The sequence below is a fragment of the Chiroxiphia lanceolata genome, chromosome 1, assembly GCF_009829145.1.
Source record: "Chiroxiphia lanceolata isolate bChiLan1 chromosome 1, bChiLan1.pri, whole genome shotgun sequence".
Classification (NCBI taxonomy): domain Eukaryota; kingdom Metazoa; phylum Chordata; class Aves; order Passeriformes; family Pipridae; genus Chiroxiphia; species Chiroxiphia lanceolata.
Window position 1 is genome coordinate 87,118,656 of NC_045637.1, and position 27,766 is coordinate 87,146,421.

Consider the following 27,766-nt stretch of genomic DNA (forward strand, 5'->3'; position numbering starts at 1 on the left):
TTAAATACTTCTATTTATTTTTTCATTAATATAGTATTTCTTTCCCCATACATAAATAAAAAGAATCACTAATAATTATTGAAGAGCAATCAAAATATTGAATTTGTCACTTCTTTTGGAAGACAATCTGCTTTAGTATTGTTCCGAAACATCACTGATGCCTACAGAACAATGAACAATTCCCCCAGCCTGAATTTCCATAACAGATCCAAGGCACGTAACAGTGTATTAATTTTATGAACCAGTTTTAACCCAGTACTGAGAACAGAAATATACCACATCAAAAGGTATTAAGAATTATTATTTGAAGAGAAAGTTTATTAATGATAAGGGCAGATTAGGCTATTGCCAGATGGTGCAGATTCTACTGGTAAAGATTAGAGTTTTGATTTCTTCTGAAAGAAGCTGACAATAGCATTTATACACTCATCAGACAACCACCTCTCTATCAGGACTTCACACTCTTTACTGTTGACTGCATGGAGCTTCTCCTTTTCCATACTTCGTAACAGTTGCTTTGACACTGCCAAGGACTGGAGGAGGAAAAGAGGAACATTAGGAAGTTAAGTATTCTATACTTTTTCTATACTTTAATTTAAAGTTTCAGAAAAATAACACAAAACCCACACTGGAATCCTAATCCAGTTGTATTAATGTTGCACCTCTTAGCTTTTAGTCAACCTTTTCACTGGAAGTATTTATTGCATTTAATTACTAAAAGTGCTAATAAGGCGGAGGAGGCTTATGGAAAGCAAAACAGCAGCCCACTAAGTGCTCATAATCACAGCAGATGCCACAAGAAGTAAAACCCACTTCACTGTCTGCAGTGTCAAATGAACCCACATTATCAGCAGCTGGCACAGGTCTCTCCTCTTGTCCAATGTAACCTAATACCATTGTGACTTCAGTAGTTTTGCAAAACCTAAGACAGCAGGATGATTGAAGTCACCTACTGTCATCTTGAGTGCGCAGGCTTCACACAGTACAGTTAACGTTGTAGACTCAGTGGTAAGGTTCTTAAAAATAAACTATTGCCAAAATAAAAAACTAAGAGAAGGCATCCAAGGCAGTCATAGAGAGACTGCACAGATGGATTAATTAATTCGTTTTGAAGGCTTTTCAGCCATTGAATCTCTGTGTACAGTACACTGTCTTAGATGCAGACAGAGTAGAAGAGAGGTATTTGTTTCCCAGCAGCACAGGGACAGACCTGTGCTTGAAGGAAAATATATAGAGCCTCATTATTTCAGGTAAGGATGGAATGAAACCAAGTGACAGGATAGATTTGGTAGAAGAATTGGGAGTGCTACAGGCTTACAAGGTGGAGAAAAATGTAAAATACTGACATTTTTGGGGAGGCTTGCATAAGCTTCTAATCTTGCCCAAACTTCCTTCTGAAAACTGTTGTCAGGGAAGACTTCAGTCACAAGTCCCTGGGCACAGGCTTCTGCTGCAGTCAGCTTTTTATTGAAAAGCAACATCTCACTTGCCTATGTGAAGAAAAGTAAAAAGTGTGATTCAACAAGACACAAAACTTGAGTAATCTGACAGGAAATCTACACACTTCCATAACACATTTATTTTACTCTCTTGCTCGTTAATATCTGCCCTCTGAAAAGAACACAGAATCACACAATTGATGATGTTGGAAGGAACCTCCAGATACTGTCTACTTCAAAGCCCCTGCTCAAGCAGGGTACTTAGTCCCATCATTCAGGCCATAATGAAGAGATTAAGTATTACACCCAGTATCAACCCCTGGGCTACGCCACTGGTGACTGGTCTACAGTTCCTATTGTTCACTAGGAGTGTACACGTCTTTCTGAGCAGAGCTCCAAGGATGTAATCTGAAATTACCTCACCATAAATGTGTTTGTTCACTTTTGCAGTGACTCCAAGATTTCTACAACATGTACTGGCAGGCTATGTCTCACTGAACATACTGCTCTTGATACTCGGATGTTTATAAGCACTCACTCTGCTCCTCACAGATTTAAACCCCGGTCAACAAAAATACACTGTATTAAAATACACATTATCAAATAAGTATTTAAAATTATACAGATTTTTTCTGTGGGATATCAAAAGAAGCAGAAAGGAGTTACGCTGTTCTGAGAAAAGAAAATTTAGATTCTGCCATCTCTCTTGTCTTTTTTCCATTTTTTTTTTTTAATTACTCTTATTTAGTTTCCTTATTTCTAGAGTAGACAGAGGAAATAAGAGTATGACACAAAGGTCAGATGATCCCACAGACAGTGCAGATATTCTTACCTTGGCTAAGCCCATGATTTTTGGAAACAGGTAAGAGGAACATCCTTCTGGGCTCTGTCCAAGTTGACTAAATGGGCTGTGAAACGTAGCCTGGGGGGGAAAAAAAGAACAAAATAAAGCAAACCTTACAACAGAGCACAGAATTAAATTACTAGGATTTAGTTTTCATTTTAAAGCTTCTATTGTGACAGAGTTAATCAAAGCCACACTTGAACTGTTACCATGATAGGCTTTAAATGTCATCTGCTAACACTGCTTCATGCTCTCAATGCAGGCAAGAGTTGGCTTTGTCTATATAATTCAATTTCCTTATCATAACAACCCCAGTGATGAAGTTACATTATCTGAATACAGCACTGAGAGAATCTAATATGTACATGCAAAATCTTTACAGAAAGGATGCTCATACACATCTGCCCTAAGTCATTAAATACATATTTCAAATAACTTAAAAGGTAAAAAGTGTTTTTGCCTTTCTGAAGGCACACTAAGTTTATTCTGCTCCTGAAGAATTCAAGTCACTGAATCTTCTTTCCTCTAATTTTATGAAAATCTAAAAAGAGCCTGTGCCACAAATGCATCATGGGGTCACACAAAATAATACCATTTGTGGCAAGTTAGAACCAAACAGCAGAATTTTATGTTTCGACAACTCGCATCAACTTTAGGCAAGAAAGACAAAATGCTTGCCTTTATTTCCATTTAAAAATATGAACTGATCACAAAGAGAGCAAAAGTTGCCAGTGGAGCTTTCACTGAAACAGAAGGTTTTGAATCCTCTTCATGAATCTTCATTGAAAAAGAATCCCTTGCTATACTACAGAAGGCCACATGGTAAGACAGATCAACAGACTTCCTAGCAAGAAAGTGACATTTATAACATTGTACAAAAAGACTAGACAACATCTGTCAGGATGCAGACTGGTATTAGACATGCTTAAGCAATGGGAGATTAAATATTCTGGGGGAAAAACTGGTGTCCCATGCACTGGAGCGAAACCCAGTGCAGAAGGCAACATTAACTGATCTGTTGTCAGACTGGGCTGTGCAGTGTCCCATAAGGTGGCTGGTAATGATCTGCTCTGGGAATACCTGGCTGAGAATAAAACCAGATCCTGAACATAGCAAAGCTGGCCATTTCTGGAGTGGATAGTCAATGCTTAAGGCACTCCAATGAAACTACTGGAGAGTGTGAAATTAAGTAGTAATTTGGATGAAAATGACCTTACTGCATGGGAGTTCACAGTCCTGGAAAGGGAAGAACAGAGAACAATCACCTTGGAGAAAGGTTTGATAAACTTGAGGTTAATTGGAAAATTTCCATGGAGGATAACCTAAATGAAAGGTTAGGTTAGACCCTACAGAAATACTCCAAGAACTATTACCAAGGGCACAAGCAAAAGCTGAACCAGTGCAGATAGGAAGGTACTAATTCAAGTATGAATTTCAAGCCATTCAAGAAAGAAGGATAATACTAACAGGACAAAACATTTAATGCTTATTTGGATTAAACTTCAATTAAATCTATACTAACTTGCAGCTGTAAGGAGATATTATGCTGAGGGGAGGTGATTAGAATTCCAAATAGTCTTAATAAAATTGAGAGGTATAAGTCAGAAGATGCTATTTAGTACAGATAAGTTAAAGTTTGTCAGGAATAACTTCGTATATAGTATATGTTATACAACAGGAACAATTGTTTCACTAGCAACTTTACAGTTGTTATATCAGGTGTTATATCAGATCACAGGTACGTAAATCAAATAACAATGTGGGATGTCAAAGCAGAAATACAGTCTGCAGAATACGGAGAAATTCTTCTGCTTCACTTCGCATGAGTAAGACATGAGCTGGAGTGATGTGTCCAGCTTGTACCACTGTGCTTAAAGACACAGAACAACTGGAAGGAGTCCAGAGGAATATGACTGCAGGCCACATGAGGAAAAGCTGAACAAACTGCAGCTGTTTAGCTCAAAAAAAGAAAAGACAGAGAGAGAGAAGATAAACCCGAGCTATATCTAATAGCCTAAGTATGCTGATGGCTAAGCATATTTACAGCTGTTGTAAGGGAGGATGAAAACAGTCTGTTCTTTAAACTGAGGAAAAAGAAACAATAGGTTCACCCTGTAGCAAAAATAGACTAGATGGGAGGGGTGAAAGAGGGAGAATCCAACAATTCTCTAGTAAAAAAAAGAGATCTGGGGACCAGAATAGACTGAACAAACTACACACATTATACAAGCATATGTCAGGAGTGCGTCGGCCGTGAGTGATCCTGTAATGGATCACTTCAGCCAGCTACTGAACTTCCATTCCATAATAAACTTTTGCTCCCCCTCCCACACCTGAGAGCAACCTTACAAGCATCATTTCACATCATGATAGAAGAGAGGCTCTTAGAAAAGAGCCTTTAAACTGGAGACAGTAACTTGATAACCATAATCACAGCAGGGAAACTCCATGCATATTAACCAGTGGTTGGTGCACCCCTGTGCTGGTAATTAATACAGGCATTTCTTGATGTGATATAAAATGCATTTAGACTTTTTTAAAATGTTCTTTTCTCCCAAGATTACCCCAAATCAAATAGTATTTGCTAGAGAAAGAGGCTTAAAGACTGTCTTGGGATCAGCTAAGCAATGTACTTACCCTGTCAGAAGCATAGACAATGTCACACAACCCAAGGACTGTTACACAAATTCCAATAGCTGGGCCATTTACCACTGCAATCAGTGGTTTAGGAAAATCAATAAAATGACCCACAAACTCTCTAGAGAGAAGGGAAAAGAGAAAATGTAAGATGCAAGAGACATCTCAAGTGGTTTTCATCCAATATAAACAACTTCCAAAACACGTGATTAGATACTGCATAACAAAACCCATGAACTAGATAGAAACTGTGTAGCATATGTTTTTGACCCTTTCAGAAATGAATTCTGACAAAACAAGAAGTATATGAAACACCTGCATTTCCTTAGCAACTAAGAATCAAACATGTACATATCAGCAGAGCTTTCCTAGTTCCTGCAATCAACTTATGAAAATGTTTTCCTCTTCAGCTACAGTTACTGAATACAGTTCACTAACAAGAACACTCTTTTGCCTATACATCCATCCCAACTCCACCTCTGGGATAGCCATTCCCTTCACAGACTGTTCTGCAGCAAAGCCCCAACAGGAACCAAAACCGTGATGTTACCACAACACAGAACACCCTGCTGCTCTTTTGCACAGGTTTGAGAAAGAGCCTTTTGTTTCAAAATAAAACACTTCCCAAAAGCAAACAGCGTTGTAAGAACTCCAGTTCCCTGACATCTCTGTGCATCAGCTGTAATGAAGCACTATGTTTGTGTAATAGTAACAGCATAGCAAACACAAGCTTCTCACAAGAGCAAGATTAAAGACCATAAAGCACACATGAGGGGCTCTACATTGTGCTGAACACCCTATAAAGCACTGCAGGCTGGAACACTTGCCAGGTACCACTGAGTAACAGCTTCAAAACAGGTTCACACTGCATCGTTAGCACTTCGAGGGGCAAGTGTGATCCACAGACAGCTTGTCTAAGTAAAAGCTGAGTACTTTACTTGCAGTTCATCTTTAAAATACAAATAAAAAGCATTGGGTTTCTGTGTATTTTAGCTTTTCCATCAAATTCAAGTGCCTGAGGGAACAATCAAACTCGCAAGCATCTCCCAGATGCAATCATCACATACAGAAGTAAAAGAGAAGACAAAATCTGCTCAAGTAGGGAAAAAAGAAACATGCTGTTTATCCCCAAAACCTCTGTGTCAGATGATACCCCGATCAACTTGGCCTTAGAAAATAAATTAGTTTAACAGATAAATTCACTTCAAGATGGAGCCAAGATCTCAGAATTACTGGGTAATTTTGAACAAGTTCATTCCAACTGGTCTCTATTCAAAAGAAATCTGTCACTGAAGGAATTTGACATGTCCTGCTAGTGTGGACACTGTTGGATATCAAAAACCCCACAATTTCTTTCATATACATTTAAAACAATGATGTTGTCATTATATCTGCATGTACTTTGGGGACTGAAAAATGAAATTAAGTCTTTAGCATCACTGTACTTAAAAAGACTTCTAATATTAATCTCATTTATTTCATATAATTAATACTTGTTCCTCCCACATTATCTTTGTGTTTATGCACACGGTGAGCTCTTGGACACAGTCATCTAAACAGATGAATAGTAGCATAACTGGGTCCCTGCAGATTTGTTTTCTAACAAAGCCTGCAAATTATATTTAACCCATTACAGTAACTTATACATATATGAAACCAAGATGTTCTACCTGAGTAATACTGCTCCATCTTTTGCCATCTTCTCCATTTCACCAGGCTGGATATTAGCAAAATTATTCAGGTCATTTCCACTACTATAGTAGTCTCCGTTTCCTGTAGAGAACACATATGAGTAAATGCACCAGTGGTTTCTGAGTAGGTAAGAGAAGAGAAGCTTTCATTTATTAGATTTACAAAAGAAATTTCATACTAAGTGTCTAACACTATTAAGCAATTGGAGAGATTTTCTCAAAGTATACACACTATCTTAAAGGACATCTGCGGTCTAAAAAGGAGTTTTGACTGACAATTTGCTGAATAAAAATTCTTTGGCTGTAAAAAGCCAAAGAATATTAACTGTGAAATATTTGAGGCAGGAAAATTAATTTTTTTTTCTCTAACAGCATAAGATGGAAAAATATTTTGTTTCTTTCCCTGCATACTTCCTCAGGGGTTTTTTTCTGTCATTTCACAATCATTCTAACAGTTAGATGTGAGAATCTTTTTTTGTTTTTGAACAGGACAATGGAAATGTAAGTTGATGCATCTTCCCTCATCCACCTTCAAACTGATGAAGGAATCGAAAGTAGACAGAATAACCTACTTCATACGAGGTAGACGTTTCACATTTTTTGTGATCAATTTAGGAAAAGGTATAGCATTCTACGGATAAGACTGGCAGTACTGCATTGAAATCACTGTACTGGAAGATGGATTCTTCAGCAAGAAACATATAACCTGTTAGTGAATGTGTAAGTCAGTTTGAGGTGCCACCAAAAAAGCATGGAGCATTTTAAAGCTAGACTGCATGACTTAATTGTCTAAATCATCCCATATTTCATGAGGACATTCACAGGCTGGGACCTTTCATGGGTTGGCACATCCATTACTTTACACTGCAGTGCTCTTATTCACTATGTAAAATGCAATAGAAAGGTTTGTGCAGAGGTGTTTGCTATTTACTCAGACATTCCAGTTGTGCAAACTACCCTTTTTATTTTGTAAGGGCTGTGGTGCCCAGTCATTGCTACTGAAAGGAAATCCAGGAGCCTGGGAATGGGAACCAGCTGCTGGTAAAGCAGACAGTGGAGACAAATACGCATGCAATTACCCCAGAGTAAGCAGGTTTAAGCCCAAATTCACCTTGAATTCACACTACTTAGCTGCCAGCCAAAGCTCAAGTTTTGGCTAATTTCCTAAAAAGACATACATATGTGCAATGAGGATGGGCCACACAGGCAGTGCCTGCCCTCAGTCCTTCTGTCACTGCTGACTGTCCTCGCTACCATGCTGTTCAGTCAGCATAAGAAACAGACCAAAAGAGTCCTCTAGGGAACCAAAAGGATGTGTCCCCAGAGTAGCTAGACTTCACAGGCAGCATGAGTTTGGGCTGCCCTTTCAATACTAGTGCTGCAGTTATCCAGCTGCACATATCTGGTGACAGGAATGTACACAGCTCGGCCAGGTTGCAGCTTCCCTGGCCAATCCTTTCCTGTGGCAGCCATAGAAAAAAAAGAGAATGAATGTAAAATACCATTTTTTCTGATGATCATTGGTAAATACGCAGTGCAAACTTTCTACTGGCTGTGCCAGTACAGGATTTCAGATGCTTGTTTTAAGTGTGTTCCAAATGTATCACAGAGGTAGAGAGAAAATTGACTAAACTCATACCAATGAACTCCAAAAGCAGTAACAAAGATGCTGTGGAAAAATATATCAGCTACTCAAAAGTAATTAAACCCTTAGGAGTATTCCATGTCCATAGTCTCATCTGAGAAACACGTTTTGATGTAACAGCAAGCTTGCTAAAGAATTCAAAATGCCACCTTGAAGTAATTTTGCCAAGGCACTTTCGAAAATCTTTGATCTATAACAGAATAAAGAATTTCCTCACTTACACAGTTCAACCTTAGCCTAAATACATGTAGATAGTTCATGTCAATACTATACTTTGGTATAATACAAAACATACCAGTAATAACTGCTATGGTGGAATCATTTTTTCCAGCTTCTTCAAGTGCTTTGATAATTTCTCTGTACATCTGCATAAAAGGAAAATCAACAAAGTACAAATGTGATGCTACAAAAGAACACAAAAATGAAATTGACACTGACAAATAGGAACTCAAGAGACAGATCAACTACGATCCTTTAAAGTACTGAAAAATTTTGCATGCACAGAAAGTTAACTATTACATGTGAGGTACTTCTGACCATAAAGACACACACTTGCAATACTGAAAAATTCCAATGCAAATTTAAAGGACAACATAAGGTCCTTTGTTAAACAAACACTGTCTGGAAGCTAATTTTAAAACTTGAGAAGTAGTTTGAGTGGGCAAATTAACATACTAAAAAGTTAGCAGCAGTGGGGCAAAGACCCTAGTTCTGGTATCTTTGCAGTTGTTAAACAGCATGATCATTATGCTTCCAACAGGATGGACTTAGTCATGAAGATAACTGTGGGAAGTGGAAGATTACCTACACATGCATGCAACAGTGCAGAGCCAAACACTGCACAAATGCCTCATTACACAGATTACAGTCAAATCTTGCACAAAACAGGGCAGTCTTCCTGCAGTTTGCCATTTTAGTTTAGTGCAGACCATAATCCTATATTAAGTTTGAATGAAATCAAGAGACATAAAAAAGCCTAATCTGTAAAATTTTAGCTGAATGATTTCATTTTGTACTGGATATTTATTCCTTAGGTTGTCACTGGAGTCAGGATACCAGCCCCTCATAAAATTCAGACCACCATGTTTCAGTCAGTTCTTCTTAAGCTGTAGTGAGGATTCTTTAAAATTTCAATAGTTTACCCAGGAAAGAAAAAAATCATTAATCCTCCCAAGTTAATTTCTTTACCTGATGGTTGATGGCATTTTTCCTATCAGGTCGGTTAAACATTATCTTTGTGATATTGTTTTTGGTAGTAACTATTAATGTTTCATAGCCATCATGCCTGCCCTCTTCTGGAGAAGCATCTTTCTTCTGGCTAGCAGATTCTGCAGAGAGCAGACTTGAGACAAGTTCAGTATATTTCTGCCTGGCATTATCCTGTAATAAAAGGAAAGGAAAAAAAAAGAAAAAAACGAAATAAAGAAAAAAAATATTAAAAGAATAGGAAAAAACCCACACACAATATTATGAAAGGCTAAAATGTAAATCAGTTATAGTACTAATAAAATGGGTACCTGGGGGGAAATGAGGGGGAAGGGGACTGTGCTTCAAGACAAAAGAAAATAAAGATCTCAATTATAAAGCATTCTAATTAGGGGGGTGACAAGGGGAACGTGTTGTATTTAAACACTGCACAACAAGCTTAAAGTCATCTGAAAAGCAGCAGCAATAGATCTACAAAAGTAGAAGTGCATAAATGCTGGGATGATAAGATTTATTTTGTCGGTGAAGTACTCCCATCCACACCTAGGATGACCTTTGTCATATTCCCAGCATTTACATATTTCCATGAATCTTCTGTTTCTTCTTTCCAGTGAAATACTTCTCCAACAAAGCTTTTATTTTAGAATATGTTGGTCTGAAAATTAGAGTGCTAAAATGGGTCTTACGGCATTTTAAAATTGCTTGAAGACACTAGTTTTCATTTAGCACTAGCATGACACACAGAAGCCTAAAGAATCCTGTCTCCTTATCTCTACGTTAAACAGTGATTCAAAAGAATTTTAAGTTCTTGGTTGTTACAACCTATTTTCTTGAAAGCATAATATACTCTGAAAAATTTTATAATCCATAATCTGTAGCACATGAAATTGTCTATCCACTCTCCACTCTAACATCAAGACCAGGTTCTTTTCCTTAAGTGTTTCTCCACTACTCCTAAAAGCAGGGCCATCAAAAAAACCCACACAAATATTAAAATACATTCCAAAAACCCCAAAGCAGGACAAGAATGTATTATGTTCATGAAATTATGCAAGTATGTTTTTTTTTAAACAAACCAAAAAAATGCAAAAACCCCCCTCTGTATTAAGGAATACCTTTGACTGACCTCAACAACTACTGCTGAACAGCAGGCCTAAGGTAGGAGTAACACAGCTGATTTGAAAAGCTTGTTTCCTTCATTAAAGAATAACTGAAGAAACCTTGGCAGCTATATGTGATGTCAGACTTACTACAGTCTGCATGAAAAAGGAATGCTTATGTGTATCTGCATCTTTATTCTTCCTGCTTGCTTCACTTGACTTCTCTAAAGGTTATGAAAGAAAAAAAGAATGAAGAGAGGCTCTCCATACACCACTTTTTTCTAGTCTTTTAGTCAACAGCATAAGAGACTGATTTTTTTTAAATGACAAAGTTATTAATATGCTGGATTCCAATTTTCATTGGAAATCACGATATATGTAAGATCTCTTACATTGATACAAGCTGGTAGTAATAAAGTAGAATTAGGCTTACACACTAAACAAAAATCTCCAAACACTGAAGCAGTGAAATGATTGAGGAATACAGTGCAAAACATTTTGATGGCTGAAGCAAAGTTGCTCAACTAGCATGTAATAGACATCAGCCATTCACTTACAGATCAGGCACTTCAAGGTAGAGTAATCTACAAAGTGAAATTATAGGTATTGTCACCTGAGACAAATTGCCAAGAGAATTCCATGCATCCCACTTGGCTTTCTTGACAAAGTCCAGCATACCTGGTTTTGGAGCATTGCAGGGACCTTCAGTAGCCTGAAAAGAGAGCAAAACAAACTTAAACCCGTGATTAAAGTTCAGATGCCTTGGTAGAAAAGATGATAACTATTCAGAATATTTATCTGACCAGGATACAGAATTTAACTCTGGGACAGGAGAAATACCTAGTAGTTGGACAATATTCAGATAGTTCACATACCATGAACTTTTCACTGTCTGCTATTTTCTGACACCTGGTGCTGGGCTTTCCCACCCAGTATGAGACACTGGTTTCCAAAACACTTAAGCTCTCCTACCTCAAAAACTGCAGAAGTTTTATACTTAGAAATAGAATTACAGACTCGTAAGCTGTGCAAACAAAGAAACCATTGCATAGGATCTACAAAGTTGGATCTTACTTCAAAGTTGGCTCTACTATGAGGAAGGGTGTTTGACCAATTGAACTGCAAGAGTTCTGAGCTATCCTGAAGTATTCTGTGATCAGTTTTCCTGAAGAAAAGTACACTATCGGAGAGAAATATTTCAAGTGGGAGGCAGGAAAGAAAGAAAGAATACATTTATGAGCTCACTATTAGTAGTCAGTAAAGCTACCCGGAACCATCACCTGTCTTTAAGATTTTATTTAAATAAGCTATCAATTGCCTTCTTCAATATAACAAGCCACAGCCTGTAGTGACCCTGCAGCCAACCTTGATCCACAAATACTTCCCCAAATACCAGTACAAACCCCACTAAGGACCTGCAGCTATTTTTACAAAGGTCTCCCTCCATGGTGTAACAAAGGATAACCTTCATTCAAAGTGTGGTGGAATGGTTCCTTGAATTTAAAACAAAACCAAAAAAACCCAAACAAAACCTACAATGACCATACTAAAAAAAAAGAGAGAAGAAACCATCAGAAATCAACCTTCAAATGTCAGCACCATTATATTATAAGCACAGCTGACTGTAGATACAACAAATTTAAGAGGAAGCATACAGTATACTCTTTTTTTATTAGGCATAAGCCATTTTCCAAAGCTGAATCTATATTACTATATGGAAGGCATCACACAATGGATGTAATTTGGCTCTATTTCTTTGAATACAGGTTTCTATTCAAAGCATGATTTATAAGAAAAAACAGGTTTGGCTTCCCTCAGAATTTAGGCAGAATTTAAGGGGCTGGCATTTCAAGAACAGAATTCAAGCACTTGAAGAGCTTGTTAAGACAGAATACATTTGAACAGTCCCTAAATGAAGTAAATATTTTACAGGTCCATCCCCTCAGGTTATAAATGCTCCTTACAAAATGAAATAAATCAAGCCTACCTGTTTAAACAGAGCATAGAGTTTCAACTTAGTTTCGTTCCCAGGATCCTTTTTCAAAAGCTTCAATTGCTCCTGAGCCTTTTCAAAGTCCTTCTGGCTGACTTGCATGGTGGCTGCAGTCATGTGCAGGTGAACTGCTGGAATGCAAACAGCTAGTGTTCGTCTGTGAGTAAGTGGGGAAAAAATCCCATTACTTGTTTGTTGTGCAAGACTAGGGGAGAAACAAATATGCTGCTTTTTAAGACATTTAAAATATATACATAAAACATACATATCACACTAATTAAACCATCAACAAGCACGATACTAAAAATTACAAGAAAGTTGCTTTAGAAGCCTGCTTTCACTGCAGTATAATTAACCTTTGGAAATTGTTACTTTTTATTAATTATTTAAATTTCATCCCCCTGTACTTGGCACCTTCAAGAATGTGTTCAGTTTTGGGCCCCTCACTAGAAGACAGACACTGAGGTGCTGGAGCATGTCCAGAGAAGGGCAAGAGAGCTGTGGCTGGAGCACAAGTTGATGAGGAGCGGCTGAGGGAGTGAGGGGTTTTTAGCCTGGAGAAAAGGAAACTTGGGGGAGACCTACCTTTCTACAACTACCTCAAAGGAGATTGTAGCCAGTTGGCGGTTGGTGTCTTCTCCCAAGAAACAACTGACAGGACAAGAGGAACAGCTTCAAGTTACAGCAGGGGAGGTTTAGACTGGTGAAGAAATTTTCCTAATATCCAAATGAGTGGTCAGGCATTGCTGCCCAGGAAAGTGGTTGAGTCACCATCCCTGGAGGTATTTAAAAGATGCGTGCATGTGGCATCTGGGGACATGGTTTAGTGGTGGATTCGTTACCCTAAACGCCCTTCCAACCTAAATGATTCTACGATTAACAGCTTTATATGCCTATGAATAGACATATTGACAGTATGCAGCCTGTCTGTTCTTTGTGATCTTTTCAAGTGTGTATGCTTCTATCTAGAAATACTTCAATTTGAAAGCCTGGTTCTCCAATCAGGGCAGCATAAGTGAAGACTAATTTCAAACTGTACTTTGGAAAAGGACTGGATGTAAAACAGCCTGTAGACACTCAAGAAAAAAAAGATGGTCAAAACATTATGGGAGAACAACCTTCCATCAAAACAAGGTAATTCTGTCAAAATCTCCCCCAAAACCACCAAACCCCACTCCAAAGAACCAAACCTAACCCAACTCTATATTGCTTTGTAAAAACAGGTTTACTTCAACAGTTAGGAATCAAAAGCCAAGAAGTCTTGGCTTCTTTGGCTTCTTTCAAGAGGGCAAAAGCATGTTGTCACAGCCTTCTTTGGTTAAATTGCAATATACATCAAGCATTTTTACTATTTTTAAAATGTTCTCAGTTTTCGTATCAACATTCCTCCATTTTAGTTAAAAATGAAGAAAAAAAGCCCAGCTTTTCCCATCCTAACTCACTGATACAGCTGTTGTCTTAGAGCATCATATATAACATATTTAATAACCAGTCACGTTTGAAAAATCAATGATTATTTCAAATGAAATTGATAGAATGCTTAACCTATTTAATGTTAATATTTCAGTTACAGAACCATCATTTAAAAATCATACCTAACATGAAAACTCTCCCTTTTTATACACACCTAACGAGAATTTAAGAAATTCTACTCCCTACTCATAACTATCCTTGTTGCTCTTATTTTGTAAAGAAAATTTATTATGAGTTGCAAGCCTAAAAGTTGCAGGCAGGCAGTGTGAAGAATGCCAACTATGTGCCATCATTTTTATTCCTCTTTCATTTTATGGAGATAGCTTGTCTAGGTGTCTTGTAAAAATGCTTGTAAGATCTGTTGGGTCTTTGTCCTACTATAACTCATCTGTATTAATAAAATCTAGAGTTCCTGGTATTTCAGAGATACCAAGTTTGAATGGCAGACATGGAAAGAATATTTGCTGTTATACAGAGTAATTCTTTCAAAATGAAAGAATTCCAAAATCTGCTTCAAAATCTTATGCCTGTAAAAAGAAACCTGTCTGAACAATACAAAGTGGAATAGGCTATCAAAAATGGCTGCAGGAACAGAAAGTCCTTTTACTTCAGTTGATCAGCTGTGGGCCTTAATTATTAAAATAGCAGTGCATCCAGACAAACCAGGATTAAACGTCTGCTAGTTTAATTAACATTCAAACTGATGTGTTTGGAAGACTGTGTCAGAGTTTAACAAATTCATCCCTTAACCAACTTGGATGCTATCTAGTCAACTTGGGGACTTCACTTCCAGGATCAATAAAAGACCTTCAACAGGAAGAAGTGTACCTAAACAGATACAGATACAAGGTTTTTAATACTGCATTTCTCTGATCGGTCTGTCCAGGAAGCCGGACATGACACTTACTTTCAGATCCTATTCCCAAACATGTTTTTGAAGTCACATTTACGGGAAGAAGAAAATGAGAGTGTGGGAAGGGCAGGGGTTTGTTTTGGTTTTGCTTTGTTTTCCTCCAGTTTTACTATCCATCTTTGGAATTACTTGAATGCTGCTGTCCCCAAGATGATCTGTGCATCTAGTACAAATTTTCCTGTCAATCTAGGTAGTGACTAAAGTGGATTCAGTGTTTAAAAATGGAGCTATAGGCTTACACCATGTTTGACAATGTGGACTTCACTCCAGCCTGGCTGTGGTCAATATTATAAAAAGACCTTAAGACTCTCCTTTATATACAATTTGATAATGACCAGAAATTAACAAAAGTTGAGGATGAGCAGTTGAGGAGAGGGGAACAACACAGCAGCTGGTCTGAAGGTATGTACGCACATATATTTACGGTTAAAGGTTTTCTTGCATTTAGCAGGTCACAAGTTCTCTTCCTTATTAAGGATGCAAAGTGGACAAGTCAGAAGAGGACAAAAAAGCAATTCGGTGAATAAAAAAAATCTGGCTGGGGAAAAGTGGAATGATCTTTCAGAAAGTCCAGATTCAGAGTGACTTTCCTTTGCTGTTTGGTTTTTACTTAGTTAAAAAATGTTAAGTCTAAGCTAATGCTATTATTTCTCTATTAAATTAACAAAGGATGAAAACACAAAAGAAAGATTAAGTTATTTCACATTTTATTCACCTTGGGCAGGACTTCATTCTTCAGAGGCATACACAAATAGCAGGAACAGAGCTCCCTCACCCCAATTAGATCATAGAGCAAGGAGGAGAGGACTTGACACCGCTCAGCAGACACAATAGCATTGCCACCTCTGGGACTACACAGTGACTCCAAGCCAGAATCCCAAAGACAGAGGAGAGGCTGCTGCAGTACACTATGGGAATGACTTGCTCCCTCCATTTGCTGCTCCCCTGTTGTGACATTGAATCCTTCTTAGTCACTCACTGAGCAAATCAGTGGCCATACAAGACTTTGCCAAAACCACACAAGGCAGGCAGAGAGCCTGGAACCTGACCTACAAGCCACCAGTGTCAAACTTGCACTTCTTTTAAGCCAAGCAAAAAAAGAAGCCTAGGAAAGGCAATCAAAAAAACCCTCTGTATTACCCCTTCTCATCTACTCACTGCAACAAAGCTAAATAATTTCCTTCACAAAGTTTCTTAATTTAACAAGACAAATATGTTTGCTAAGGAGGGTGGGCTAAGAAAAAAATAGGCTCTTCCTCTAAGTTATTACAACTTCGAAATTAAGAGGCTTCAGGCGAAAAGGTGTGGAAAAGAAAATAACAGCTCTTTGCTGAAAATATATATATGTAACAAAACAGAACAATACCGTGACCGAAACTTTTCACTGAACGCAATCAAGCATTTTTTGCCTTTCGGCGCAGGTATAACCACAACCAGCACGGGGCGCCCGTGGGCTGCTCCTGCTTGCTGAGGAAAACCAGGGCTGCCCACACAGCGCACAGGGAGCTGCTCCAGGCAAACAGGGCTCCCCACGCGGCGCACAGGGAGCTCCCTCCAGGCAGGCCATCTCCGACAGCGCTCGCTCCAGACAGTCCACGCCGGGCCGGGTCCCCTTCATTTCAGCTATGGGGGTGGCATCTGGCAAGGGACAGAGGTGCCGGCATTCTCCTGAAAAAGCTGGCAGTCCATGGCTTGGACAGGGGCACTCTGTGCTGGGTTAGGAACTGGCCGGAGGGCTGGGCCCAGAGAGTGCTGGTGAACGGTGCCGCATCCAGTTGGCGGCCGGTCACTAGATGTGTCCCCCAGGGATCAGTGTTGGGCCCAGTTCTGTTTAATATCTTTATTGATGATTTAGATGAGGGGATTGAGTCCATCATCAGCAAATTTGCAGATGACACTAAGCTGGGGGGGAGTGTCGATCAGCTGGAAGGTAGGAGGGCTCTGCAGAGGGACCTGGATAGGTTGGAGAGTTGGGCTGATTCCAACAGAATGAGGTTCAACAAGGCCAAGTGCTGGGTCCTGCACTTTGGCCACAACAATCCCATTCAGCGCTACAGGCTGGGCAGAGCGCTGGAGAGTGGCTGGAGAGCAGCCAGACAGAGAGAGACCTGGGAGTTTGGATTGACAGGAAACTGAACATGAGCCAGCAGTGTGCCCAGGTGGCCAAGAAGGCCAAAGGTATCCTGGCCTGGATCAGGAACAGCGTGGCCAGCACGTCCAAGGAAGTGATTCTTCTCCTGTACTCAGCGCTGGTGAGGCCACACCTGGAGTACTGTGTCCAGTTCTGGACCCCTCAGTTCAGGAAGGATATTGAGGTCCTGGAGCAGGTCCAGAGGAGGGCAACAAGACTGGTGAAGGGACTCGAGCACAAGTCCTATGAGGAGAGGCTGAGGGAGCTGGGGCTGTTCAGCCTGGAGAAGAGGAGGCTCAGGGGAGACCTCATCACTCTCTACAACTCCCTGAAAGGAGGTTGTAGCCAGGTGGGGGTTGGTCTCTTTTCCCAGGCAAGACAAGAGGGCATGGTCTCAAGTTGTGCCAGGGGAGGTTTAGGTTAGCTATTAGAATTTCTTTACAGAGAGGGTGGTCAGACATTGGAATGGGCTGCCCAGGGAAGTAGTGGATTCTCCGTCCCTGGAGATTTTTAAAAAGAGACTGGATGTGGCACTTAGTGCCATGGTCTAGTAACCACAGCGGTAGGGGAACAAGGGTTGGACTTGATGATCTCGGAGGTCCCTTCCAACCCAGCTGATTCTATGATTCTATGATAAGAGCGGGGAGACCCAAAAGCCCCATGAGGCAATGGCAGCCTTTGTGACAGCAGAGGTGGTGTGGGACGGCCCTCGCCCCCCTTCCCCCCTGGGGTGAACACCGCAGGGATTCTCTCACAGTTCTCTGGAGCGGGGAGAGGGGGGGGACACAGGAACAAGAGCTCCTCTGCTACAGCGGGGATGGGGCTTCCCTTAATCGATTTAGCCAGTGTGCCGAAGTTATTTAGCTTTTCGATAGGACAATCATTAAGGCCCGAGCTAGAAAAACAATGAAGCCTGATGTTTATCGTACCCTAGCAGAGACTAGGCCCTCTGTGGAAAATTCACCAAAAAGTATAAAACTATAACACAAACCTTCCTCTTTATTGACCTGCACCCTGTATGGGCAATTAGCTGCCACTGCCCCGCTGCTACAAATTACCTTTGCTGTAGCGACACCCATAGAAGAGTGGTGAGGGCCCGGTAACCTCACCCAGCTGGGTAAAAAGCCAGCTCCCACGAGAGAGCGAGAAGGAAGAGGAGTCACAACTTGGCAGAGCAGTGACAGTCCATGACAAATGCCTGCGCACTCCTGCAAGATCATTCACTGAGTAGTTCGCCAGTTGTACACTCTGAAAAAAGAAATAAATCCTGGTCATCGCTACCTGAACCTGAAACATCCAGGCTGACAATCATTTCATATTTATTTCCTTACTTCAGACATCTCTTTGTTGCCATTTAATCATTCATCCTCCTCACTCTAGCTCTTCACATAAATGTCTCTTATCCCAAGAAACATTCAAACATAAGACTCCTAATTTTCAGATTTTAAAAGTCAGTTAGCCTGAAAATAGTTTTTCACTATTTAGGTGATTAACAAAAAGACTGCAAAGCCTGTTAAAGACAGGTCTCTAATTACTACATAGTTCTGTCACTTGCATAAAGACTTCATAGAGTTAAAAATGCCAACATTTTGTAAAATACTGACTGCTCACTTTCTAACTTTTAAAGCAACATAGCAGATTTCTCAAGACTAAACAGAAGCCAGAAGATCTCTTTGCACACAAAACATCAGACACACTTAGCAAAAGAAAGGATGGATATACCTGAAATCCATCTTCCATTTACTCAATAAAGGTTTTCTTTAAAACATTAGTAGAGCCTGGGGAAATAAAGCACACACAAAAGCAGTTAAAAATCCTATTAGGATTAAAAGCAGTGGGTGGTGCTAGAAACGTGGTTTTAAAACTCCTGACAGAAATGGAAAATGCTCATTTTACAGTATTTTAAGTAGCTTTAGAGAGATAAGGAAGAAAAAGAATGGGAAGTGTTGTCAGACAGAAGCAAGCAGTACACAAACTGTCACTTGGTGACTCCTGAAGCACCTTCTGTCCATTATGTGTAGTACTTCAGATAACATGTATAACATCTCTTCACCTTGAGATGATCACTATCTCAAGGTGCTCTCATCTTTTGCGTTGCTCTTTCCATACATTCCTCATGCAGAACACTGACGGGCACAGTAACCACCCCTTGCCATTTCACACAAAGAAATGGTATTACAGGATCATAAAGTGGCAATCCTTCTGCTCACGTTCCTTCCAATTTAGAAGAAAATGAAACAAAATACTGTTTTGCTGCTGCTCTTGTAGAAAGAGTTGCATGAGTTGGTTTATGTTGTTTTGCTTTTTTTTTTAGTTACAATACAAAGCAATCAACTACAAACCCCACATGTGGTCGGCACAGCTGCAGTGCCAGCCAGTGTCCAGCAGGACAGTGACAGGACAAGACAGGAGCACAGAGCTGGCAAGGATCTCCTGAGCACAGCCCAAGGCTTTCCCTGTTGCTCCATAGTGCTGAGTTATTTTTCCAAAGCTTCCCACTTCCCCCTTTCCTATCCCCAGTCATTTTCTAGCAGGATGGAGAAGAGACCCCCCAGCAAGCCCAGGGTGGCCTAGGTGGAGGAGATTGCTGCCCAGGAAAGTAGCTCTCCAGAAGAACCCCATGAGGTGGCCTGGACGGAGGATGGGGGTCTCCAGGAAAGCAGATCTTCAGCAGAACTCTACCAGGTGATCCTGGTGAAACCACCACAGATGCAGACAGGTGAAAGGCCCTGATGGACTGGGCAGGGCTGGGGTTCTCCAGAGCATCCTGCAATGATGCCAGGATCATGTTTGCCCAGCACGCTGGCACCAAAAAGATCCTGGGGGTGGATGTGATGCCTGAAAGCTGAGGCTGCTCAGGGCTGGACACCAGACTCAGCACAGCCTCTGCTAAGGAGGATGGAGAGAGCAGAGAGGCCCCAGCTCCCGCCTGGGTGTAGGCAGCAAGACGCAGTGGGATGCTGAACCTTTCCTGTCTGCCTGCCAGCACAGTCCTCAGCCTGGGGCACTGGGGCTTTTTCTGCCATGATGTGCTCCAGCATGGCAGCTCCTCTGCTGGGCACCCTCCAGCCAGGAGCCACAAGGAAAGGCCATGCCAGGGCAGCGGGCATGGGACTGGGCAGAGGGCAGATCTTCCTCTCCTCTCTCCTGTCACTGGACCCTCTGCAGCCCTCCCTGCTCTATCCCTCTGTTAGACGTCAGCTTGTTACCCCTGCACAGAGAAGAACAGGAAGTCATGGACTCCATCCAGGCCCTTGACAGCCCCAAAGAGATAACTGTAGCCAGTTGGATGGCAGCTGTGCCAGCATCTGCTAGGAGGGGCTCTGCTGGCTAGGCAGAGCTGCTGCTCCCTCAGGGCACTGCACCACAGGGCTCCAGTCTCACTGGCCATGTTTCCCCACACTCATACTCCTGTTTGTCTCTCTTTCCCCTGGCTGCCAGAATGTGGGCCACAAGGTCACCTCAGAAAATTGTGGATCTGTGCATAAGCACTGCTCTCTGTCCTCCTTGCAGACCCTGGAAGCCATGGACTCCCTCCTGAAGGCAATAGTGTGGAACACTCCTCCCTCCAGAACTGGCGAGGAGCTGCAGAACATCTTGCAGGTCTGGCCTGTGCAAAGAGTGGGAGTCCCAGAGCTGTTCCTCACCCTGTAGGGGAGGGGTTGCCCACTCCTGGGGGGGTGGGTGGTCCTCAGACAAGTGCCATGGAGGCAGAGCATGCTGTGGGGACAGTGCCCACCTCCTGTGTGACCAGGCTCTTCTGGAGTACAGAGAGTGGCACCTGCGTTCCCACCTGGCCAAAAGCTTGGCCCAGGGTCTGTGTCCCAGGCCCGCAAGGGACCCCAGAGGCAGGAGGCCCCCTACAGGCTTTGCTCAAGGTCAAAGGAAGCCTTGAGGGACAGTGAAAATCTGTCCAGGAGCGGAGCTGCGCTGCTGCTGTTGGAGTATCTGCTCCCGGGGCTCACCAGCAGCTTCTCTTTGCTCAGGTGCTGCTGGACTTTACAAGGTATGAGAGAACTGAGGTGCAGGTTGCAGCCATGGAGAGGATTTGCACATTGAGCAAATGGATGGACAGCTATTCTGAACGGCAGGTAAGGCCTAGGAACCCTCCAGCCACGCTGTGCTCCTCTCCCTGCCACTCTCCCTGGCAGGGCTGTTGCCCAGCTGACTGCTCCAGAAGTCAGGGCCACAGGGCCCTGCAAAGCCAGGACTCACCAGGGATCCAGCCCTCAGCACACTCTCGGATATGAGGCTTTGGCACCAGCTGCCTGCCCTCAGCCCTGCTGCTCTTCTTCCTCCCTCATACAGGACCGCCTTAAAAAAGAGAACTCCACTGTGATGACATCGAGATCTAATTCCTCAGACATCTGCTGGGACATATCCTCCTTTGACAAATACCCTTAGAAATGAGAACTATTCACCTCAGTGAATTCATCTGTAAGTAAAAAATTAAGGGACACTGTGGTGGCCTTCATCCCTCTGCACACAGACATCACCTCACAGCTCTGCTTCTCTGCTTGACCACCTTTGCCCCTCTGGCTGCTTCCTGTAGCATCCTAGCTCTCTTTCGCTGTAGAAGCTGAGTGCTCTCCTCATATCTTGGATCTGTTCTCTGCTGCTCTTCTTTCCTGCTCCTTTCACCATCTTCAATCCTGCCAGTTTGTGGACCCCAATCTGACACCCTCCACAATCTCCTGTCCTGCCATCTCGCAAGCAGATCTCAGGCTGGTTTGGAAAGCCTGATGGCAAAGCTACTCTGTCTTACTGACTTCCATGTCTGCCCTGCTCTTTAGGCAGGACAAGGCTAAGGGGTAAACACTGTGCACACCACGCAGAAGGTGAAATCAGCTCCTTGCTGATGACTTCCAAAAAGTACCATACCAAGATAATAAGCTCCCCCCTTGCTGAGACTCTTGTCCATACCTTCGGCAGAGCACTTATGTGAGCAAAGGGATCCAGATTAAGTGGGGCTGACATGGCCTCACTGTCCCTGATGAGAGGGTTCCTGCTGTCCCCAAGCAGGGACTATCTGAGGGCAGCACTCTGGTGTCCCAAGCAGCAGCTCCAGCTCTCCTGCCCACCAGTGAGCCCTGGTCCTCTGCAGGGCCAGCACCCCATGACCATGAGCCCAGATCTCCTCCCTCAGCCTGAGGACCCTCTGCTCTCATCCTCCCCCACACAGTGACTGTGGGCACTGCTGATGGCACTGCTGGGCACCTCTGGCCCAGGCTGCTCTCAATGCCCAGCAAAGCAGCACCATTAGACAGCTTGTATGACATCTTTGCTCTCTTTCTTCCTGCCACAGCCCTTTGAAAGGTACCTCATATGCTCTGAGAGGACACACATCATCCTTGCAGCCACGGAGGAAATGAAAAAAACTGCACAGGCCGCTGGAATACCACAAAACACTTTTTGTGGGTGGCTACATGCAACCCATGCCCCTTGCTAACAGATGTACGTGGCCTGTGACTGGATTGCCCTGCCCTTCAGCCCTTTAAGGCCTTGTTCCTCCCTCCATCCCTCCCTCCCAAACCCAGGTGTCTCAGGCACCTGAAGGCACCTTAAGGTAGAAGAGAGGTATGGAAAGGGCAGCTGAAGCTGCACTCCAGTGGCAGCACTATCCTCACTTGTGTCCCCCCCAGGTGCCAAAGATTATGAGCCTCATGCATGAAAGCCTGTAAAGCATCAAGGAAGGACCAAAGCAGCACTGCTTTGACTCGCTGCTTCTCCTGGTAGCTGAGTTTTTCCCCAGGAAGGTAGTCACAACACTGTTGAGCATCGCTCCACAAGGAGACAGGTATTGGCCCTGAAAACCCTGAGGGCTTGTTCACTGTGGAGAGAGGGACCCTGAGACTCTCTGGCTTCCAGACCCAAGGAATGCTGCAGGACACCCCTAAGGAGCAGGGTTCTCCATCCCACCAAGCTTTCCAGCCCTGGTGTGTTGTCCGAGCCCACAGCAGCCAAAGCTGGCCGAGCCAGCCCAGAGCCACCATGCTGCTCCCAGTCCCCCGGGGAACACCACCTCAGTCCCCCTCCTGCCTGCCCAGGCAGGGCCCCCAGGCACCCCAAGCCATGTGGGGCTGGCCCAGGCCATGCTGTGGTCAAGGTAGCCCTGCTGACAGTACTCTGCCTTGCAGTGGCCATGCAACTGTAGCACAGATCTTCTCTGAGCCAAAGATGACACGCAGGATATTATTAGCATTCTCTGTCTTGTTCTAGGTCAACTGGTTGCCCAGTAGTTCCAGCTCTTCTTCTTCAGAAAGCAGCTCCATCTGTGACTTGGCTGTGAGTTACCAGAAAAGCACCTGATCCCCTGCCACAAGCCCTGCAGACTCTGCCAGTATCTTACTACTGTGCTTGCTTCTACAGCCATTCCCCAGTGACAGTAGCATGCAGTTTCAGCTGGATGATTTGGATGATGATTTGCATGATGACTTCAACATCGATGAGGAGCTTCCAACACTCCCAGCCTCCCAGGTGCTTGAAGACCTCCTCATGCTGTCAGAGACACCTGACCTGGTGAGCAGGGTGGCATCAGGGGCAGCCATGTTGGTATCCAGGGGTCTGGGGCTGGGGGTAAGGTGGTGGTTTAGCGTGGGCTGGGAGTCAAGTGGTGGGGTGACTGCTCCAAACACCCTTGCTGCCATGTCGGGGCCTGGTGGCTGCCTGGGGAGCTTTCCAGGCATGAATCTCATCACAAAAAAGAAACTCTGTCTGTCATACAAGCAGGAAAAACAGAGCTCCTCATGCTAACATGATTGAGCTCCTGGGGCTTGGTACTGAAGATCTCAAGGAAAACGTCATGATGATCACTAAAAATGTGATACGTTAAAACCTAAAGAATTACAAGGCCAGCCCCACTGATGAGAATCTGGTGGAGAACCTCCTGCGCTTCTTTGACATAGTAAGGCTGACGTGGGAGTGTGAGACCTGAGATGGGGACTGGGCAATGACAGCTGCACTGCAGCCCAGCCCTGTGAGGAGCGCTCGGAGTAGGCTCTGCTCCCCTCAGCTCTTGTGGCTTCTAGGCCTTGCAGCCCAGTGCTACTTCTCCCTGCTCTGGAATCTGACTGTGGGCATCTCCCTCAGCCAGGATCACAACCCCCCTTCACTGTGGGCAGGTGGCCACTGTTTCCGAAGCTCACCTTTCCTCCTTCCTGCCGGGAGAGCAGCAAGATCCGAGAGTTCTCAATCTGCCTCTTCAGAGACCACATGGGGTCAGCGGTGGTGAGGAACAAGAAGAGATGGAAGAACTGTATATGGAGTGCACTGGTCCCGCTGCTCTTTCCCATGAGCAGCCAGCTCCCCAGGGTGGCCAAGATACAGATTTCAAGGCCGAGCACTGTCACAGAGAGGAGTGGGCTGACCCTCCCTGTGGGGCCCAGGCAGCAGGGCAAGGGCTGCTGGCAGTGGGCAGCAGCACAACCTGTGGGAAGGGTCCCCACAGAACCAGCGTGAGCAGGGATGGAGAAGCTGGCACAGCCATTTCCAACACCTGCCCTATGGCTCCAGTAGGTCTTGTCAGCAGCCTGTGGCCACCAAAGCCTGAACAGGCGCATCCCCACAGGCTCCCCTGCTGTCCCTGATATGTGCCTTCTGGGCCATCTTGAGAGGCAAGGCTGCGAGCCTCAGTCACTGTCCTTTGGGGCTGTTCCCAAGAGACACCCAGATGCTTTGTCAAGGGCATGCCCCAGCTTCCTAAGGGCAGGATCACCCCAGGAACAAAGTCAAGAGGTCTCCTCTGCCAGCCATGGTGACATCTCACAGCTTCTGTTGCTATGCAGGCTGCCAAAGAAGGGCTCCTTGGTGCTGCCAGAGCTCCTGAGGTAGAGGGAGCTCAAAGACCTGGTACAGACACAGCAGACATGGAGGTTGGTGAGTGCTTGGTAAGGAAAAGCGCCAAGGAGCAGACTGGGTGAGGGTTGCCTTACCTGCCTTGCTGCAGCCCAGAGCCCACAGCCTGGAGCTACACCCCGGTTTCTGTCCTCCAAGGACAGAGCCCCAAGGGCTCATCTCCAGGCCCCTCTCCCTTACCTGCACCCAGTGGGAGAGAGGGCTCTCAGCAACAGTGAGTGCTGGTAGGAGGGACTGCTGCAGCCAGCTGGGGGGCTCTGTGACATGCCCAAGTCCTTGTGCTCTCTCCAGCTAGGGAAGGACAGGAGCAGGGCTGAAGAGTGCCTATGTCAGGGCCTGATGTACCTCGAGGACCCTGAGGCCACGCTGTAAGAGGTGGCCCTCAGGTTCATTGGTGAGCCCCTGTCCCTGGGTCCCTCTTTGGGCAACCTGGCCCCTGTCCCTGCTCCTGCACTGCCAGGGAAGTGCAGCCCTGGAGCTGCCCAAGCCCCAGCTGCTGCATGCTGGGCCTCGGCCTCCCTCTGCCACCTCTGCGCACACAGAGCTACTGGTGGTTCCTGGGGTCATCCCTGCTGAGGGGGAGGGCAGGGCCAGGGGCTGTGCTGCTGGGAGCACACTGGGGAACAGGGGCTGACAGAGCTTTGTGCCTAGGGGTGGCCACGCAGCACCTGAGGGACCAAAGCATACCTATGTGGATGAGATCTGCAGCAGTGAGTGGGGAACATGGGCTGGAGGGGATGTCTGGGGGCCTCTGCAGACACAGGGGTTCATCTCAGCTCTGTTTCTTTTGGTGACAGCCCTTCAGCCCTTGCAGACAGACAGCAATGAAATTGTCTTTTGCCTGGCAACTCAGACCATCTTGATCCTGAAGGCTTTAAATCTACAGCAAAAACCAAGATTCAATCTATGTACACTGCTCTTCTGGCATCACTGAGCCAGCTGGAGGATGGTTGTGATTTAATAAATCTGAAACAATAGGTCCAAACCCGTGGTGTCCTTCAGATGCGCAGTATCCTGAGCAGACTGCATCCTGCTTGGCCTGTACCACTGCCTGCAGGACAACTTCCCCTCAGCACACCCACAGCCTCTGCCTTGTTTGTTTGAGAAGTTGACCCCTTGCTGAGGCTTTTCCCAGGAGAAGCCTCATTTATCTCTACTCAGGGCAGTCCCTCCACCACACAGTGAGGACAGGGCACAGAAAGAATGGACCCAGCTCTGCGTCCAGGCACTCAACAAGGCATCTGCTGTTGCTGAATCACCACCTCCCCTCACCATAATGGTTTTGGAAGGGTTTCCAGGCAGCGTACTGTGGTGTTAAGGGGACCAGAGGGAAACCTCAGGGGTTCTAGAGAGACTGGAGGACAAACAGGGAGTCTCGGTCACCGCCACCATGTCAGAGGATGGGCCTCTGCCACCATGTTGCTGCTGACGGGCAGCTGTCCTGACCCACCGGTCAGGGGCATGATGTTCATTATAAATCCTTGTCAGGCTGAGCAAAGACACTGGACACGTATCTGGGAACTTATTGTACAGCCACCATAACTCTGGCAACCAGCCCACTATTTAGACTGAAAAGGTGTTGGCCAACAAGCCCTTAAATTCTTACAGCACACTTCCACAAGAGCAATGGCTAACAAGCCCTTAATTTCATACAGTACACAGCAATAAGTTTGCAATTCCCAAACCAAACTCTTCAAAGGTGCTGGCACACAAGCTACCACACCGCTACTCAAAGATGCTGGCTAACAAACCACAACACACCAATATTCAGTTGTTTCCCCTAGAGAGGGAAACCTTTTTACCACCTCAGTTGTAATATCTGGAACATGCAGAGCTCGGGTGCATGTTAATGGGAAGTACTAGACCTGAATTGCAACTATTTTTTAAATCAGACTTGAAGATCACTTACAAAAAGTGTAATAGTTCAGTAAACTACTGTGAGATTAAAAAAAAAATAAAATCTCAGAGACTGGAAGATTTCTGTAACTGAATAAGCTTAAGAAAACAAGAAACATTGCCCCTCATCCATTCCTTTATTGTTTTAACAGTGTGCCTAATAATAAAGTTTTGGAGCTTGGTGTTCTGGTTTTTTTTCTTTTTTTCTTAATAAGGTAAGCTTGAAAATATGTAAAAACACGTTAACATAACTTTCTTCATTAATTATTTTCGTGCTTGCCTATCTAATTTTTGACCATTTTCTAAAAACAATGTCCTTACCATTGCTTAAACTGTAGCTGAAAGAAGGAATTGAGTTCCAATTTTCCCCAGTGTTTGGGAACTGTAAATTTGGTCAGGAATGTGATTAACCAAGATCAGCCGGCAGCAAGAGCAGACATTCCTCTCCACAGGAGAAGGTTACGCAGAGTGTTACAGCTGGTTGGTACAGCTGGAGGTGTCCCCAGCTCAGGCAGAAAGCTATCTCCCCAGTTTTTAGGACGAAAGCGACGTCTGGCCCAGCGCACTAAGGCAGGGGCCATCCAGGGAACGTCAACCCGGCTGATCCAGCGGCACAGGCAGGGCAGCACCAGGTCTCCCCGCCGATCCCCGGCGGCGGGGAGACGGGGCTGCCCAATCTCACGGTACGGACACCCCCGGCCCCAGCGCTGCCCGCCCCGGCCGCGCCACCCCCGCGAGGGGCTCCGCGGGGCACCCCTGGAGCCATCGGGACTCACCTTATCCCGCACGGCGACCGCCAGCACAGACTCGGGACGAAGGTCAGAGCCGGGAACGCCATAACCAGAGGGAAGGGAAGAGGAGGAGGAGGAGGAGACGGCAAACCCCGCCCTGCCGGAGCCGCTGCGCCATCTGCTGGGGCAGGGACAGCCGCCCGCTCCTTCCTC

At 44.2% G+C, this 27,766-nt stretch overlaps 1 protein-coding gene and 1 long non-coding RNA gene across 7 annotated transcripts; one reads left to right on the forward strand and one right to left on the reverse strand.

Moving 5' to 3' along the window:
* On the reverse strand, positions 1–27,766 carry ECI2 (enoyl-CoA delta isomerase 2). Of its 6 annotated transcripts, none has more exons than XM_032701981.1 (12): positions 27,599–27,717; positions 18,795–18,850; positions 18,131–18,320; positions 12,550–12,686; positions 11,176–11,274; positions 9,445–9,636; positions 8,552–8,621; positions 6,591–6,693; positions 4,921–5,041; positions 2,272–2,361; positions 1,347–1,490; positions 1–533 (listed from the first exon to the last, which is right to left on the reverse strand). In XM_032701981.1, exons 2-12 carry the CDS (start codon positions 18,810–18,812, stop codon positions 378–380), a joined length of 1,320 nt encoding a protein of 439 aa, XP_032557872.1. In that variant the 5' UTR covers positions 18,813–18,850; positions 27,599–27,717; the 3' UTR covers positions 1–377. The 6 variants fall into 6 exon arrangements, with proteins under 6 accessions (XP_032557872.1, XP_032557905.1, XP_032557913.1 ...); XM_032702014.1 differs by having other exon boundaries at positions 12,550–12,712; positions 27,599–27,685; XM_032702022.1 differs by lacking the exon at positions 18,795–18,850 and having other exon boundaries at positions 12,550–12,712; positions 27,599–27,766.
* On the forward strand, positions 25,215–25,975 carry LOC116793870. Its single transcript, XR_004359616.1, has 3 exons — positions 25,215–25,320; positions 25,578–25,636; positions 25,724–25,975. It is a non-coding gene; the product is annotated as an uncharacterized LOC116793870 (long non-coding RNA).

Bases quoted from the DNA above. Each gene is read 5' to 3' on its own strand.
- ECI2 (XM_032701981.1), bottom strand. The intron at 6,694-8,551 runs GTATGTTTTGTA...TGTTCTCTACAG, and splicing joins CACCATAGCAGTTATTACTG to GAAACGGAGACTACTATAGT. The intron at 2,362-4,920 runs GTAAGTACATTG...TTTCCCCCCCAG, and splicing joins TTGTCTATGCTTCTGACAGG to GCTACGTTTCACAGCCCATT.